General features: G+C 42.4%; 1 protein-coding gene across 1 annotated transcript in view; it reads right to left on the reverse strand.

Moving 5' to 3' along the window:
- ATRX (ATRX chromatin remodeler) overlaps nt 1–17,304 on the reverse strand; it is a 783,199-nt gene that overhangs the window by 735,734 nt on the left and 30,161 nt on the right. Inside the window, exon 4 of the mRNA XM_053714433.1 lies at nt 11,555–11,607. Coding sequence (XP_053570408.1) covers nt 11,555–11,607 — 53 coding nt within the window. The remainder of the gene's footprint in view (nt 1–11,554; nt 11,608–17,304) is intronic.

The following is a 17,304-nucleotide window of genomic DNA, read 5'->3' on the forward strand; positions in this document are numbered from 1 at the left end:
AAGTAGTCATTCTTTTTTAAACCTGAAATGTGGAGCTTGGTCTCATGTTTGCAGGGAAACTGATCGAGGTTGTGAAGTGCTGATTCTGTATGCAGGACATTGTTCATCTGGTATTAAAGGGACACTCAGCTTAAATCAAATTTTCATGATTCAGATACAGTATGTAATTTTAAACAACTTTCCAATTTACTTCCATTAAAAAAAATGTGCACAGTCTTTTATATTTACAATTTTTGAGTCACCAGATCCTACTGAGCATGTGCAGGAATTCACAGACTATATGTATATGCATTTGTGATTGGCTGATTGCTATCACATGGTACAAGGGGAGTGGAAATATACATAACTTTGAAATTTGTTATAAAAAAATCTACTACTCATTTGAAGTTCAAACTAAGTGCTATTGCATTGTCTTGTTATCTTGCATTTGTTGATTATGTAAATCTAATGTGTTGACTGGTCCTTTAACCCTTGGTACCACTGTTGGTACCGTAACAAATTATATTCCAGGAGATGCTATTACATACTATGTTTTCGCATATTGCTATGCTAATTTCACTAAGTAGAATTCAATTTATATTTAGATTCCATATTTTAATGTTAATTTACCATGCCCAAGAGTGGCTTTGGATCATTCTAGTTTACCTCCAGTGCATTAATCTATTACACATAGGTTTAAGAGCAGCCTATTGCCAATCTAAGAGGTTTATAAATAAAATAAAAAAGGAGGTTTCAATTTTATAGGATCTGATTGAAGCCATGATGAATATGTTATCCCTTCCCTTTGCTTATTGTAATATCTCACGGGTAGACAACCATTTATTGTAGCTCCAATAGATTGTATCCAAGACTATTGATAAGGATGATGCAATTGTAAAAACAAAAATGTATGCATACCTGATAAATATCAATTACTGTTGGGAATATGACTCCTGGCCAGCAGAAGGCGACAAAGAGCACCACAGCAAAGCTGTTAAGTATCACTTCAATTCCCACAAACCCCAGTCATTCGACCGAAGGAAAGGAGAGAAAGGAAATAAAAGTGCAGAGGTGCCTGAGGTTTATAACAACAGTGTCCACAAAAAAAAAAAAAAAAAAAAAAAAAAAAAGAGGGCCGTGGACTCACTGTGTCAAGAAAGAAATTAAATTTATCACGCAAGAATAAATTTTGTTTTCTTTCTTATGACACGCGAGTCCATGGGATCATCAATTACTGTTGGGAACCAATACCCAAGCTAGAGGACACAGATAATAAAAGGGGGGACCAAAACAGGAACCTAAAATAAGGCACCACTAATTGAAGAACCTGTCTCCCAAAAGAAGCCCCGGCCGAGGCAAGTGTCAAATTTATAGAATTTAGAAAAAGTGTGCAAAGAAGACCAAGTCGCAGCCTTACAGATGTGTTCTACAGAGGCCTCATTCTTAAAGGCCCAAGACGACAACGCCCTGGTGGAATGAGCTGTAATTCTCTCAGGAGGCTGCTGTCCAGCAGTCTCATATGCCAAAGGAGAATATTTCTCAACCAGAGAGAAAATGTGGCAGTAGCTTTCTGACCCTTACGTTTTCCAGAAAAGCAAACAAAGCAGAAGACTGACAAAAGTCGTTAGTAGCCTGCAAATAGAACTTAAGGGCATGCACAACGTCCAAGTTGTGTAATAAACGTTCTTTATGAAAAGGATTAGGACAGAGAGAAGGTCCAACAATTTCCTGATTAATATTTTTGTCCGAAACAACCTTAGGAAGAAAACCAAACTTGGTACGGAGAACTGCCTTACCTGAATGAAATATGAGATGAGAATCACACTGCAAAAGCTGAGAGTTCAGAAACTCTCAGAGCAGAAGAATTATTCTGACGTCCCTTTATTTTGTTTTTATCTTGAGGCAGAAAAGAACCTTTACTGCCCGTGATAACGGTAATAATTTCTGCTAATGCCGGCCCGAACAAGGTCTTTCCCTTGTAAGGGATAGCCAAAAGCTTAGATTTGGAAGAAACATTGGCAGACCAAGATTTAAGCCATAGGGCCCTACGAGCCAATATAGCGAATCCAGATATTTTGGCTCCCAACTTGAACTAGCTAACTTTAGAGCCTTTATTCTATCCTGAATCTCCTCCAAGAGTTTCTTCTTGCAATGATGCAGACAAGGCGTCAAACCAGTAAGCTGCCGCACTGGTTACTGTAGCAATACACACCGCTGGTTGCCATTGTAACACTTGATGAGTGTACATCTTCCTTAAATATGCCTCCAGCTTTTTATGCATGGGATCTTTGAAAGATCAACTATCTTCAATAGGGATAGTAGTTCTCTTAGCCAAAGTAGAAAACCCCCCTTCTTATACTTTGGGGACCGTCTGCCACGACTTCTTGATAGAATCTGCGACCGAGAACATTTATCTAAAAAAAGGAGATGGGGGGGGGGGGGGTTAGTGTATCCCTGGCCTCTTCCCATTCCCGGGTAATAATTTTGGTGGCCCAGTTAGGAACTGGGAACACCTCCAAAGGAGCTGGAACATCAAAATAACTATTTCATTTACTAGACTTTTTAGGATTGACAATAGGTGAATTGGAGTCGTCCAAGGCAACTAAAACCTCTTAATAAAACAGAGGTGTTCAAGCTTGAAGCTGAAGGAAACTAATTCAGCATCAGGATTTACACTATCCACATCTGAGAGTTCTCCCTCAGAGGCTACTGAAGTATCCTCCTCTTCCGTATGAGAAGGAGCAACTTGAATAGCCTGAGATGGATCAGATACCCCGCTGTCTGACTCAATCTTCCTCTTACGCTTTCCTTGCAGCATAGGGATGCCCGCTAAAGCCTCAGATACTGGTGAGGAGACATGGGCCGCAATATCTGCTTTCAAAAACACTACCTCAGAAGAGGAAGCACAGGGCACTGCATGAGACGATGGTACAGATTGGGACATTTGTGGAGAAGACTGTGGCATAGGCTGAACAGCATCCACTTGAGAGAATGTTGTAATATTTCCTCTAGGCACCCTTACACCACAGCGTTATGCTGTGCTGCCTACCTGACCTCCAATAAGCTGTCTTACTGAAATGAAACCCGGAACTACTGAGAGCAGCTGCAGGTCACTTAGGGCAGACGCAGGGGAAGAGGAGCCCGCCCCCTATGACGTCACCGTAGTGACTACGGGCCAATCTGTGAAAACCGAATGGATCAGTTATTTAACAGCCCACAATTAACGCAGGGAGTAAAAACAAAATTTATGCTTACCTGATAAATTTTTCTCTTGTGGTGTATCCAGTCCACGGGTTCATCCATTACTTGTGTGATATTCTCCGTCCCAACAGGAAGCTGTAAGAGGACACCCACAGCAGAGCTGTCAATATAGCTCCTCCCCTAACTGCCAACCCCAGTCATTCGACCGAAGACAAGTAAGAAAAAGGAGAAACTATAGGGTGCAGTGGTGACTGTAGTTTAAAAATTAAAAAACACCTGCCTTAAAATGACAGGGCGGGCCGTGGACTGGATACACCACAAGAGAAATAAATTTATCAGGTAAGCATAAATTTTGTTTTCTCTTGTAAGGTGTATCCAGTCCACGGGTTCATCCATTACTTGTGGGATACCAATACCAAAGCTTTAGGACACGGATGAAGGGAGGGACAAGGAAGGCGCTTAAACGGAAGGCACAACTGCCTGCAAGACCTTTCTCCCAAAAATAGCCTCCGAGGAAGCAAAAGTATCAAATTTGTAGAATTTAGAAAAAGTATGAAGCGAAGACCAAGTCGCCGCCTTACAAATCTGTTCAGAGGCCTCATGTTTAAAAGCCCATGTGGAAGCTACCGCTCTAGTAGAACGAGCTGTAATTCTTTGAGGAGGCTGCTGGCCAGCAGTCTCATAAGCTAAACGGATTATGCTTCTCAGCCAAAAAGAAAGAAGTTGCCGAAGCCTTTTGGCCTCTCCTCTTTCCAGAGTAGACGACAAACAATGCAGATGTTTGACGAAAATCCTTAGTAGCTTGCAAATAAAAACTTTAAAGCACGAACCACGTCAAGATTGTGTAACAGACGTTCCTTCTTTGAAGAAGGATTAGGACACAGTGACGGAACAACAATTTCCTGATTGATATTCCTTTTAGATAGTACCTTAGGAAGAAACCCAGGTTTGGTATGCAAAATTACCTTATCTGCATGGAAGATCAGATAAGGGGAATCACACTGGCAAGGCAGATAAATCTGAAACTCTTCGAGCCGAAGAGATAGCTACTAAAAACAGAACTTTCCAAGATAAAAGCTTGATATCTATGGAATGCAAGGGTTCAAACGGAACCCCTTGAAGAACTTTAAAAACTAAATTTAAACTCCATGGCGGAGCAACAGGTTTAAACACAGGCCTGATTCTAACCAAAGCCTGACAAAACGCCTGAACGTCTGGAACATCAGCCAGGCGCTTGTGCAAAAGGATAGTGCAGAAATCTGTCCCTTTAAGGAACTAGCTGACAATCCCTTCTCCAATCCTTCTTGGAGAAAGGATAATATCCTAGGAATCCTGACCTTACTCCATGAGTAACCCTTGGATTCACACCAATGAGGATCTTTACACCATATCTTATGTTAGATTTTCCTGGTGACAGGCTTTCGAGCCTGAATCAAGGTATCAATGACCGACTCGGAGAAACCACGTTTTGATAAAATCAAGCGTTCAATCTCCAAGCAGTCAGACGCAGAGAAATTAGATTTGGATGTTTGAATGGACCTTGGAGTAGAAGGTCCTGCCTCAGCGGCAGAGTCCATGGTGGAGAGGATGACATGTCCACCAGATCCGCATACCAAGTCCTGCGTGGCCACGCAGGCGCTATCAAAATCACAGAAGCTCTCTCCTGCTTGATCTTGGCAATCAGACGAGGGAGGAGAGGAAACACATAAGCCAGGTTGAAGGACCAGGGCACTGCTAGAGCATCTATCAGCGCTGCCTGGGGATCCCTTGACCTGGACCCGTAACAAGGAAGCTTGGCGTTCTGACGAGACACCATCAGATCCAGTTCTGGTGTGCCCCAAAGTTGAATCAGCTGGGCAAATACCTCCGGATGGAGCTCCCACTCCCCCGGATGAAAAGTCTGCCAATTTAGAAAATCCGCCTCCCAGTTCTCTACTCCTGGGATATGGATAGCTGATAGATGGCAAGAGTGAACCTCTGCCCATAGAATTATCTTGGAAACTTCCATCATTGCCAGGGGACTCCTTGTTCCCCCCTGATGGTTGATATAGGCTACAGTCGTGATATTGTCCGACTGAAATCTGATGAACTTGGCCGCAGCAAGTTGAGGCCAAGCCTGAAGAGCATTGAATATCGCTCTTAGTTCCAGAATGTTTATCGGAAGGAGGGCTTCCTCCTGAGTCCACGAACCCTGAGCCTTCAGGAAGTTCCAGACTGCGCCCCAGCCCAGAAGGCTGGCATCTGTCGTCACTATAGTCCACTCTGGCCTGCGGAAACTCATTCCCCTGGACAGATAGATCTGAGATAACCACCAGAGAAGAGAATCCCTGGTCTCTTGATCCAGATTTAACAGAGGAGACAAATCTGTGTAGTCCCCATTCCACTGGTTGAGCATGCAAAGTTGCAGTGGTCTGAGATGTAGGCGGGCAAAACGGAACTATGTCCATTGCCGCTACCATTAGGCCGATTATTTCCATACACTGAGCAATTGATGGCTGAGAAGTGGAATGAAGAGCACGGCAAGAAGTTAGAAGTTTTGATATCCTGACTTCTGTCAGAAAAATTCTCATTTCTACTGAATCTATCAGAGTTCCTAGGAAGGAAACTCTTGTGAGAGGAGAGAGAGAGAACTCTTTTCTATGTTCACTTTCCACCCGTGAGACCTCAGAAAGGCAAGAACAATGTCCGTATGGGACTTGGCGATTTGAAAAGTCGACGCCTGAATCAGAATGTCGTCTAGGTAAGGGGCTACCGTTATGCCCCGCAGCCTTAGAGCCGCCAGAAGGGACCCTAGAACCTTCGTAAAGATTCTTGGTGCCGTGGCTAACCCGAAGGGAAGAGCCACAAACTGGTAATGCCTGTCTAGGAAGGCAAACCTGAGGAACTGATGATTATCTCTGAATCGGAATGTGGAGATAAGCATCCTTTAAGTCCACGGTAGTCATATATTGACCCTCCTGGATTATAGGGAGGATGGTTCGGATTGTCTCCATCTTGAAGGATGGGACCCTAAGAAATTTGTTTAGGATCTTGAGATCCAAGATTGGTCTGAAAGTTCCCTCTTTTTTGGGAACTATAAACAGGTTTGAATAAAAACCCAGCCCCTGTTCCTCTCTTGGAACTGGGTGGATCACTCCCATAGCCAGTAGGTCTCGAAGGCAACGTAAGAATGCCTCTCATTATCTGGTTAACTGATAGTTGTGAGATGAAATCTCCCCTTTGGAGATGAACCTTTGAATTCCAGAAGATATCCCTGGGAAACAATCTCTAGCGCCCAGGGATCCTGGACGTCTCTTGCCCAAGCCTGGGCGAAGAGAGAAAGTCTGCCCCCTACTAGATTCAATCCCCGATCGGGGGCTACTCCTTCATGCTGTCTTAGAGGCAGCCGCAGGTTTCTTGGCCTGCTTCCCCTTGTTCCAAGTCTGGTTAGGTCTCCAGACTTGTTTGGACTGGGCGAAATTTCCCTCTTGTTTTGCATTAGAGGAAACTGAGGCTCCACCACTCTTGAAGTTTCGAAAGGAACGAAAATTATTCTGTTTGGTCCTCTTATTGGACCTATCCTGAGGAAGGGCGTGACCTTTTCCTCCAGTAATATAAGAAATTATCTCCTTCAGACCGGGCCCGAATAGGGTCTGTCCCTTGAAGGGGATGTTAAGAAGCTTAGACTTTGAAGTAACGTCTGCTGACCAGGACTTAAGCCATAGCGCCCTACGCGCCAAAACCTGAATTCTTAGCCGTTAGTTTGGTTAACTGAAAAACGGCGTCAGAAATAAAGGAATTAGCTAACTTAAGAGCTTTAATCCTGTCTAGAATGTCGTCTAGCGGAGTCTCCACCTGCAGAGCCTCCTCAAGAAACTCGAACCAAAAAGCCTCTATGCATGCAAGAGGATGGAGAATAAAACCTTGATGAATAAAAATTTTCTTAAGGAGACCCTCCAATTTTTTATCCATAGGATCTAGGAAAGCACAACTGTCCTCGACGGGGATAGTTGTACGCTTAGCTAGGGTAGAGACTGCACAGCGGCATCTATGGGAAACATCTTTTTGAAAGCAGGAGGGGGAGAGAACGGCAACCTGGTCTATCCCATTCCTTAGTAATAATTTCCGAAAACCTCTTAGGGACTGGACAAACATCAGTGTAAAAAGGCACTGCAAAGTATTTGTCCATTTTACACAATTTCTCTGGAACCACAATGGGGTCACAATCATCCAGAGTCGCTAAAACCTCCCTAAGCAATAAGCGGAGGTGTTCAAGCTTAAATTTAAACGCTGTCATTTCAGTATCAGACTGAAGCAACGCCTTCCCTGAGTCTGAAATGTCACCCACAGATAGAAGCTCACCTGCCTCGGCTTCTGAGTATTGTGAGGGTATATCGGACACAGGCATTAAAGCGTCAGAAAGCTCTGTATTAGTTCTATCCGCAGAGCTGTCTCGCTTTCCTTGTAACCCTGGCAGTTTAGAAAATACCTCTGAGGGTAGCATTCATAACTGTCGCCATGTCCTGTAAGGTAAAAGAATTAGACGCACTAGATGTACTTGGCGTCACTTGAGCAGGAGTTATAGGTTCTGACACATGGGGAGAGCTAGATGACATAATCTCCCTTTTTTAAGTCAGAGAATCCCCTGGAGAAAAATCTTTAAGCGCCATAATATGGTCTTTATAGTTTATAGAAATTTCAGTACATTTGGTACACATTCTAAGAGGGGGTTCCACCATGGCTTCTAAACATATTGAGCAAGGAGTTTCCTCTATGTCAGACATGTTTAACAGACTAGTAATGAGACAAGCAAGCTTGGAAAACACTTTAATAAAAGGTGAAACAGCAATTAAACAAAAACGTTACTGTGCCTTTAAGAGAAAAAAACTAGCACTTAAACTGCAAAACAGTGTAAAAATATAGTAAAGTCTTTGAAATTTTTACAGTGTGTGTAAGGGACTAAAGCAACATGGCACCCACTTGCAAATGGATGATTAACCCCTTAGGCCCCAAACCGGATTTAAAAACGTTAAAAAAACGTTACAAGACAGTTAAGCACCCTGCCACAGCTCTGCTTAGGCTCCTACCTGCCCTCAAGTAGTTTGTGCAGAAATAAATCCCTTATAATGGTCCTCAGGTGCCAGAGGACTCCTCTAGGGAAGCTGGATGTCTCAGTCTGAATTAAAACTGCGCATTTAGAGCGCTAAAATAGGCCCCTCCCACCATGTACTGGATGCCAGAGGGGCCTTAAGAAAATACTCCTAGGAGTATTTGATTAGCCATGTGGAAAACTAGGCCCCAAATAAAGAGTTCTCCCTCAGAGAAAAAAAGTCCTATTTTTGAATTCATGTAAACGTTTAACTGTCACTAAGTAATAAGAGTATTACCCTGTTTTGTAAGCATGATCCCAGTCGCTGTTAAATCACTGCATCAGGCTTACCTTAAATACACAAGGCTCTGTCAGCATTTTCTAGAACTCATTCAACGCTCTAGAAATAAATATACTGAACATACCTCAAAGCAGGTAATCTGCAGACCGTTCCCCCAACTGAAGTTGTCCCATACTCTTCAGTTATGTGTGAGAACAGCAATGGACCTTAGTTACAAACCGCTAAGATCATCAACCTCCAGGCAGAATTCTTCTTCTAATTTCTGCCTGAGAGGAAAACAGTACAACGCCAGTACCGTTTAAAAATAAACTTTTGATTGAAGGTAAAACTACACTAAGTCACCACATATCTCTTGATACTTCCTATCTTGTCGAGAGCTGCAAGAGAATGACTGGGGGTGGCAGTTAGGGGAGGAGCTATATAGAAAGCTCTGCTGTGGGTGTCCTCTTGCAGCTTCCTGTTGGGAAGGAGAATATCCCACAAGTAATGGATGAACCCGTGGGCTGGATACAACTTACAAGAGAAAAGGAGCAATTTGGCAAGGAACCACAAGCCAAATGACTAATTATAGCCCCCTCAACTGAGCCACCAATGAAATTGTTAAACAGTCTCTCATCCAAGTCCCACAGTGCCCTGTCGGCCTGTAAAAATAGATCTTCCTGGCCTAAGAAAGATAATATATGTCCCAGTAAAAAGGTGCTTTGTTATTCTTCGTAAGCTTGGATGCCAGGCTCTTACAAAATAATAAATGGCACTTACCTGCACCTTCTGTCCAACAAAGAGACAGCATCAGGAATGGGAGGAAGCCGCTCCTCACAGGATCCTGCGAATTATATGATGAACAGAGTAAGCCTACTCTGGCATACAGTAGAAGGGCAGCAATTTTGTAAGGAAAACGCAGTGGCCTAACTGGTTTAAAATCTATCACAGCCCTCCTGAAAAGACTAAAGTTGAGTACAGCTAAACCCAACATGATAGGGAAGATCAGAGCAAACCTGCACAGGCTTCCAAAATATTAACTCTTGATAGAAGAATCTTAACAGCTTAAATTTTTACCTCCTCCTTGCACATAAGGCAAAGAGAATGACTGGGGTTTGTGGGAAGGGAAGTGATACTTAATAGCTTTGCTGTGGTGCTCTTTGCCGCCTCCTGCTGGCCAGGAGTGATATTCCAAACGGTAATTGATGATCCTGTGGACTCACCGTGTCATTAGAAAGAACGGACAAATATTTCTGTTATTTATAAAAACATCAACAACAAAAAATGTATATTAAAAAAAAAAAAAAAAGGTTTAATATACGAAACACCATGTCAAACATTAATAATTTAAAAAACATATTCCAGCTCTTCAAGAATTTTCCCAATGTTTTATATTTATACGATGCCTATAAAACTTAGTTTTGTATTTATCACTGTACTTGGGTTAGCCCATTAAGAATAGACTGAGCATTTATGTCTCTTTTTTGCATCTGATATATGAGTGCTTTATGCCAAGTGTGGGCTTTTTATGTACAGTGATGATACAACCATTTATCATTATGTATCCATTTATCGGGTATTATAATCATGAGTGAAAGAGGTTTAAGTTGAATTCTATGTTTGTTCATAAGGCATTATTTGAGGAAACTGGAAAGACTGAGGGTATGTATACCGCATTCATGATGTTATGAATGTTATATATATATATATATATATATATATATATATATATATATATATATATATATATATATATATATATATATATATATATATATATATATATATATATATATATATATATATATATATATATATATATATATATATATATATATATATATATATATATATATATATATATATATATATATATATATATTTTTTTTTTTTATTTTTTTTTTTAATTTATTTTTTTTACAAAAAAGATCAGCACTCACCAATGTAGTAACCACTCAAGTGCACGGCCAGAAGATAAATGTAGAAAGAAGTATAAGCATAAAGACAGGACCTGGTGATGATCCCTGTAGTCCCACGCCAATAAAGCCAGCACTCGAGATTTAAGCAACACACCTTCCTTTAATATCAACAAAGCATAACGTTTCAGCTCCCACTGGAGCCTTGATCACATGCAGTAGATGCCTGATTTATTTCTATGAACTACTGCATGTGATCAAGGCTCCAGTGGGAGCTGAAACGTTATGCTTTGTTGATATTAAAGGAAGGTGTGTTGCTTAAATCTCGAGTGCTGGCTTTATTGGCGTGGGACTACAGGGATCATCACCAGGTCCTGTCTTTATGCTTATACTTCTTTCTATATATATATTCTTTATATATAAAACATGGAAGGGAACTGCACTCCAAGACCGGACCAGGTACACATCCTGTGACTCAGCAACATCCAGCCCTGGGTGCTAAATAGCACTGTGATTTTATCTTAGCTGTGAGCTAGCTGGTGAGTGCTGGGTGTTTCTATGTGTTGTATTACTTTTTATTTGTAATCCCCCTTGTTTCTTGCACCCATTCCGGACTGGGGTTAACTGCCTGTGGCTCTGGGGACATCACAGATTTTTTGGAGTGCTATTTAGCACCCAGGGCTGGATGTTGCCGAGTCACATGTGTACCTGGTCCGGTCTTGGAGTGCAGTTCCCTTCCATGTTTTGTATTTTCTCTGGGTGATTACATCCACCTGTGCACCCCTTCTTTGTTCTCAGCCTGTTTGGCTTTGTGAGCTCGCATGATGGTGTGGCTGTGTTAGGGACTCAGGCAGTGGAAAGGACCTTGACGTGGTGCCTGAGCTTTCCCATTTGGCCAGATGCGGTAACTAACCTTTCCAGTTGCGATTTTATCTTAGCTGTGAGCTAGCTGGTGAGTGCTGGGTGTTTCTATGTGTTATATATATATAAAAAATAATATAAAGCAGCATTTTAGTGCACACGAGAGTTGCTTGCCAGTCTTTTGTTTAAATCATATGAGAACATGATATCCCAGACTTCATTCAATGAAAGCTTAAATTACAAACTAACCTTTTGGAGCGAGAGGATCCCATTGATCTTGATTTTTCTGATGAACTACTTCCCTAAAAATAAAAAAAAGTTCATTATACAAACAGTTATACAAAAGGTAAAAAAAAAAAAAAACCTCAAATTATGCTTGCCAGATATATTCCTTACGGATAGGTAGAGTCCACAGCTTCAATACTTACTGTTGGGAAGTACAACACCTGGCCACCAGGAGAAGGCAAAGACACCCCAGCCAAAAGCTTAAATATCCCTCACACTTCCCCATGTCATTCTACTGAGGAAACAAGCAAAAGTAGGAGAAATATCAGGGTATAAATGATGCCAGAAGAATAAGAAATAGGGGGCAAGAAAAAAAACGTGTGGGGGGCCGTGGACTCTCCCTATCCGTAAGGAAAGGAATTTATCTGGTAAGAATAAATTATGTTTTCCTTCCTAAAGATAGGGAGAGTCCACAGCGTCATTCCTTACTGTTGGGAAAACTATACCCAATCTCCAGAGGACACTGAATGAATAACGGAGGAAACAAAAAGGAAGAGGCGGACCCTATTCTGAAGGCACCACAGCCTGCAAAACTTTTCTCCCAAAAGCAGCATCAGCCGAAGAAAAAACATCAAACTAGTAAAAAGTATGTAAGGGAGGACCAGGTAGCCGCCTTACAAATATGATCCATAGAGGCCTCGTTCTTAAAGGCCCAAGAGGAAGTCGCTGCTCTAGTGGAATGAGCAGTTATCCTCAGGAGGATGATGTCCCACTGTCTCGTAAGCTAAAAGGATGACACTCCTTAACCAAAAAGATGAAGTCGAAGTAGCCTTCTGCCCCTTACGCTTCCCTGAATAGACAAAAAACAAGGAGGAAGATTATCTTAACTCCTTAGCAGCCTGAAGATAGAACTTCAAGGCGTGAACCACATCCAAACTGTGAAGTAAACGTTCTTTCGATGAAGGATTAGGACACAAGGAAGGAAGGAAGGAACCACAATCTCTCGATGTTGCAATCTGACAACCTAAGGAAGAAAACCTAATTTAGTACGTAAAACTGCCGTATCTGCATGAAACATTAGATAAGGAAACTCGCATCGCAAAGCAGAGATCTCAGAAACTCTGCGCGCAGAGACAATAGCCATTAAAAAGAGAGCCTTCCAAAATAACAATTTAATGTCAACGGAATGCAGAGGCTCAAACGGAGCCTGTTGATAAACATGAAGAATAAGATTTAGGCTCCAATGAGGAGCCCCTGATCTAAACACAGGTCTGATACTAATCAGAACCTTAAAAGAACTGCACGTCTGGAAGTTCAGCCAGCCTCTTGTGCAATAAAACTGACAGCGCCGAAATCTGTCCCCTCAGGGAACTAGCAGAAAGGCCCTTCTCTAGTCCATCCTGGAGAAAAGATAAGATCCTGGCAACCTTAACTCAGTGCCAGGAAAAACCAACGCTCTTCACAACAGAATAAGTAGGTCCTCCACCCTTTGTAAGTTTATGAGCATGAATAAGAGTATCAATGACACTCAGAGAAACCTCTCTTGGCTAAAACTAAGCATTCAATCTCCACACAGTCAGCCTCAGAGAATCTAGATTTTGATGAACAAATGGACCTTGTATCAGCAGGTTTCTGCGACAAGGTAACTTCCACGGAGGAGATTAGGACATCCCCACTAAATCCGCAAACCACATCCTTCGCGGCCACAATGTAGCAATCAGGATTACTGATACCCGCTCCTGCGTGATGCGGGCCGCCACTCAAGGAAGGAGCGGTAATAGAGGGAAAAAAAAAAAATATGAGTTTGAACCTCCAGGGCACTGCTAGTGCATCTATTAGATCCTGCTTGGGGATCCCTCGACCCCTACCAGGGTAGCTTGGTATTGAGATGGGACGCCATGAGATCTATCTCCGGCGTCAACCACTTGCTGCATATCTCTGCAAACCTCTTGGAATGGAGAGACCATTCCCCTGGGTGGAAGGATTGCCTGCTGAGAAAGTCCACCTCCCAGAATGTGGATCGCTGACAGCAAACAGTTATGGGCCTCCGCCCACTCCAGAATCTAAGATACTGCCTTCATCGCCAAGGAACTTCTCGTTTCCCCTTGATGGTTGATGTAAGCCACCGAGGATATTTTATCTGATAGGAATCTGATAAACTGGGAGGAACCCAGAAGCGGCCAAGCCTTCAAGGCACTGAAGATTGCCCATAGTTACAAAATATTGATCGGGAGGGAGGACTCCTACCAAGTCCACAACCCCTGTGCCTTCCTGGCACCCCAAACAGCTCCTCATGAGGATAGGCTTGGGTCCGTAGTCACAATTTCCCAGATTGGTCTTAAGAAGCATGTCCCTTGAGACAGATGATTTGTGCAGAGCCACCAAGAGAGCGATTCTCGACCGGCTGTCTAATACAATCTGTAGAGACAGATTAGAATAATGGTCGTTTTGTACAGATCAGAATGATGGCCGTTTTGTAGTTTTTGACAGTTGTAAAGGTCTGAGACGGAACCTGGCAAACACCATGAGACCAATCATCTCCATACACTGAGCCACAGAGGGACTCAAGGAGGTCCGGAGGGCAAGACATGCCAAAGTTAGTTTGCAGCGTCTCTGGTCTTTTAGAAATTTCCTAATGGATATAGAGTATTATAGCACCCAGGAATTCCACCCTGGTACTTGGGATAAGAGAACTCGTTTTACAGGCATGTGATCCATAAGGCAAGATGGTGTTTGCAACAGAATATCGTCCAAGTATAGGGTTACTTTAATACAGAGTTCTGGCAACAGCTAGAAGAGCCCCCAGAACCTTCGTAAGGATTCTTGGAGCAGTAGCTAGGCCTAAAGGAAGGGCAATTAACTGGAAGTGCTGGTACAGGAATGCAATCCTCAGGAACTGAAAGTGTTCCCTGTGGATTGGAACATGAAGGTAAGCGTCCTTCAGATCTATAGTGGTCATAAACTGGCCTTTCTGAACTAGAGGAAGGATGGAACTTATTGTCTCCATCTTGAAGGAAGGGACACAGAGAAATTTGTTTAAGCACTTTAGGTCCAGAATTGGGCGGAAAGTTCCCTCCTCCTTTGGGACCACGAAAAGATTTGAATAAAAAACGCCAAACCTCTTTCTTCGATAGACACCAGGACAACAACTCATAAGGAAGATAGGTCCCGAATGCACCCTAGAAAGGCATCCCTCTTTTCTGGTCTGTAGACAGGTTTGAGAGTAAGAAAGATTTGAAGCCTACCTTGTATCCCTGAGAACAACCTCCAGGACCCACGGATCCTGTACGTCCCTGAACCAAGAGTCTGAAAAAAAGAGAGACAGTCTGCCCCCTACACGATCCCGGGTCGAGGGCCACCACTTCATGCCAATTTGTTTTCAGCAGGCTTCTTATTCTGCTTGGACATTCCAGGACTGAGCCGGCTTCCAAGTACTCTTGGGTTGCTCGGGCTTGGAGGATTGTTGTCGTTGGGATTTGTAGGAACGAAAATTAGAAGATGGTTATCCCTTAGACTTTTACTTCTTATCTTGCGGTAGGAAGGCACCCTTGCCTTTGGTAACCGTAGAAATAATGGAGTCCAGGCTTGAACCAAATAAAATCTCTCCTTTGAAGGGAAGAGAAAGGAGTCTCGACTTAGTCATATCCGTAGCCCAAGACTTCAACCAGAGCACCTGGCAGGCTAGGACCGCAAAGCCAGAGGCCTTTGCATTTAGGCAAATAATTTGCATGTTCGCATCACAGATAAAAGAATTAGCAATTCTCGGAGCTTTAATTAAAAGGGACACTGAACTTAAATTTTTTCTTTCATGATTCAGATAGAGCATGCAATTTTAAGCAACTTTCTAATTTCTTCGTTCTCTTGCTATCTTTATTTGAAAAAGAAGGCATCTAAGCAAAGGAGCAGGACAATTTTTGGTTTTGTACCCTGGACAGCACTTCTTTATTGTGGAGGTGAATTTATCCACAAATCAGTAAGAACAATCCAGGTTGTCTAAACTTATTCTTTTTTTCCAAATAAAGATACCAAGAGAATGAAGAAAATGTGATAATAGGAGTAAATTAGAAAGTTGCATGCTCTATCTGAATCACAAAAGAAAAAAATTTGGGTTCAGTGACCAAAGTGGAGACAAAGTCGCACCAGTAGGTAGATGCTCCGGCAACCGCAGCCTCCGGTTGAAATAAAGAAAATGTATGCTTGGATGATAAATTTATTTCTATTTTGACACGATGAGTCCACAGATCATCTTAATTACTAATGGGATATTCACCATCTGGTCAGCAGGAGGAGGCAAAGAGCACCACAGCAGAGCTGCTATATATAGCTCCTCCCTTCCCTCCCACTCCAGTCATTCAACCGAAGTTAGGAAGAGAAAGGAAAAAAAGCCAAGGTGCAGAGGTGTCTGAAGTTTACAATAACCCACAACCTGTCTAAAAGAACAGGGCGGGCCGTGGACTTGTGTCAAAAAAGAAAATGTATGCTTACCTGATAAATTTATTTATTTATTAAGACACGATGAGTCCAAGGATCATCTAAATTACTAATGGGATTCAATACACAAGCCAGAGTACACAGATGATACGGGAGGGACAAGACAGGGAACCTAAATGGAAGGCACCACTGCTTGAAGAACCTCTCCCCCAAAAGCGGCCTCAGCCGAAGCAAAAGTGTCAAATTTGTAAAATTTTGAAAAAGTGTGAAGAGAGGACCAAGTTGCAGCCTTGCAAATCTGTTCCACAGAAGCTTCATTTTTGAATGAATGCCCATGAGGAAGCAACAACCCTTGTGGAATGAGCCGTAACTCTCAGGAGGCTGCTGTCCAGCAGTCTCATATGCAAAACGTATGATACTCTTCAGCCAAAAAGAAAGAAGTAGCCATAGCTTTCTGTCCCTTGCGTTTTCCTGAGAAAACCACAAACAAAGAAGACGACCAACGAAATCCCTTTGTCGCCTGTAGGTAAAACTTTAAAGCACGGACCACGTCCAAATTGTGCAGAAGTCTTTCCTTCTGAGAAGACGAATTAGGAGACAAGGAAGTAACAACAATCTCCTGATTAATGTTCCGATCAGAAACAACCTTAGGAAGAAATCCTAATTTAGTGCGTAAAACAACCTTATCTGAATGGAAAATAAGATAAGGAGACTCATACTGCAATGCTGAGAGCCCTGACACTCTCCGAACAGAAGAAATAGCAACTAGAAATAAAACTTTCCAAGATAACAACTTAATACCTAAGGAATGCATAGGCTCAAATGGAACCCCTTGAAGAACTTTGACAACCAAATTAAGACTCCATGGGGGAGTAACTGGTTTGAACACAGGCCTGATCCTGACCAAGGCTTGACAGAACGATTGTACATCTGGAACATTCGCCAGACGTTTGTGCAACAAAATAGATAAGGCAGAGATTTGCCCCTTTAGTGAACTTGTTGATAAACCTTTCTCCAAACCCTCTTGGAGAAAAGACAAAATTCTAGGAATCCTAACTACTCCATGAGTAGCCCTAGGATTCACACCAATAGAGATATTTAAGCAAAATCTTATGGTAAATCCTTCTAGTAACAGACTTACGAGCCTGAATCAGGGTCTCTATAAGAGTAAAAAAATCCCCGCTTGGATAAAATTAAGCGCTCTATCTCCAAGCAGTCAGCTTCAGAGAAATTAGATTTGGGTGAAAGGTCCCTGAATCAGAAGGTCCTTCCTCAACGGAGGTCTCCAAGGTGGTAGAGATGTCAACTCCACCAGATCTGCATAGCAAATCCTGCGAGGGAAG

The sequence above is a fragment of the Bombina bombina genome, chromosome 1 (assembly GCF_027579735.1).
Source record: "Bombina bombina isolate aBomBom1 chromosome 1, aBomBom1.pri, whole genome shotgun sequence".
NCBI classification, from domain to species: Eukaryota; Metazoa; Chordata; class Amphibia; order Anura; family Bombinatoridae; genus Bombina; species Bombina bombina.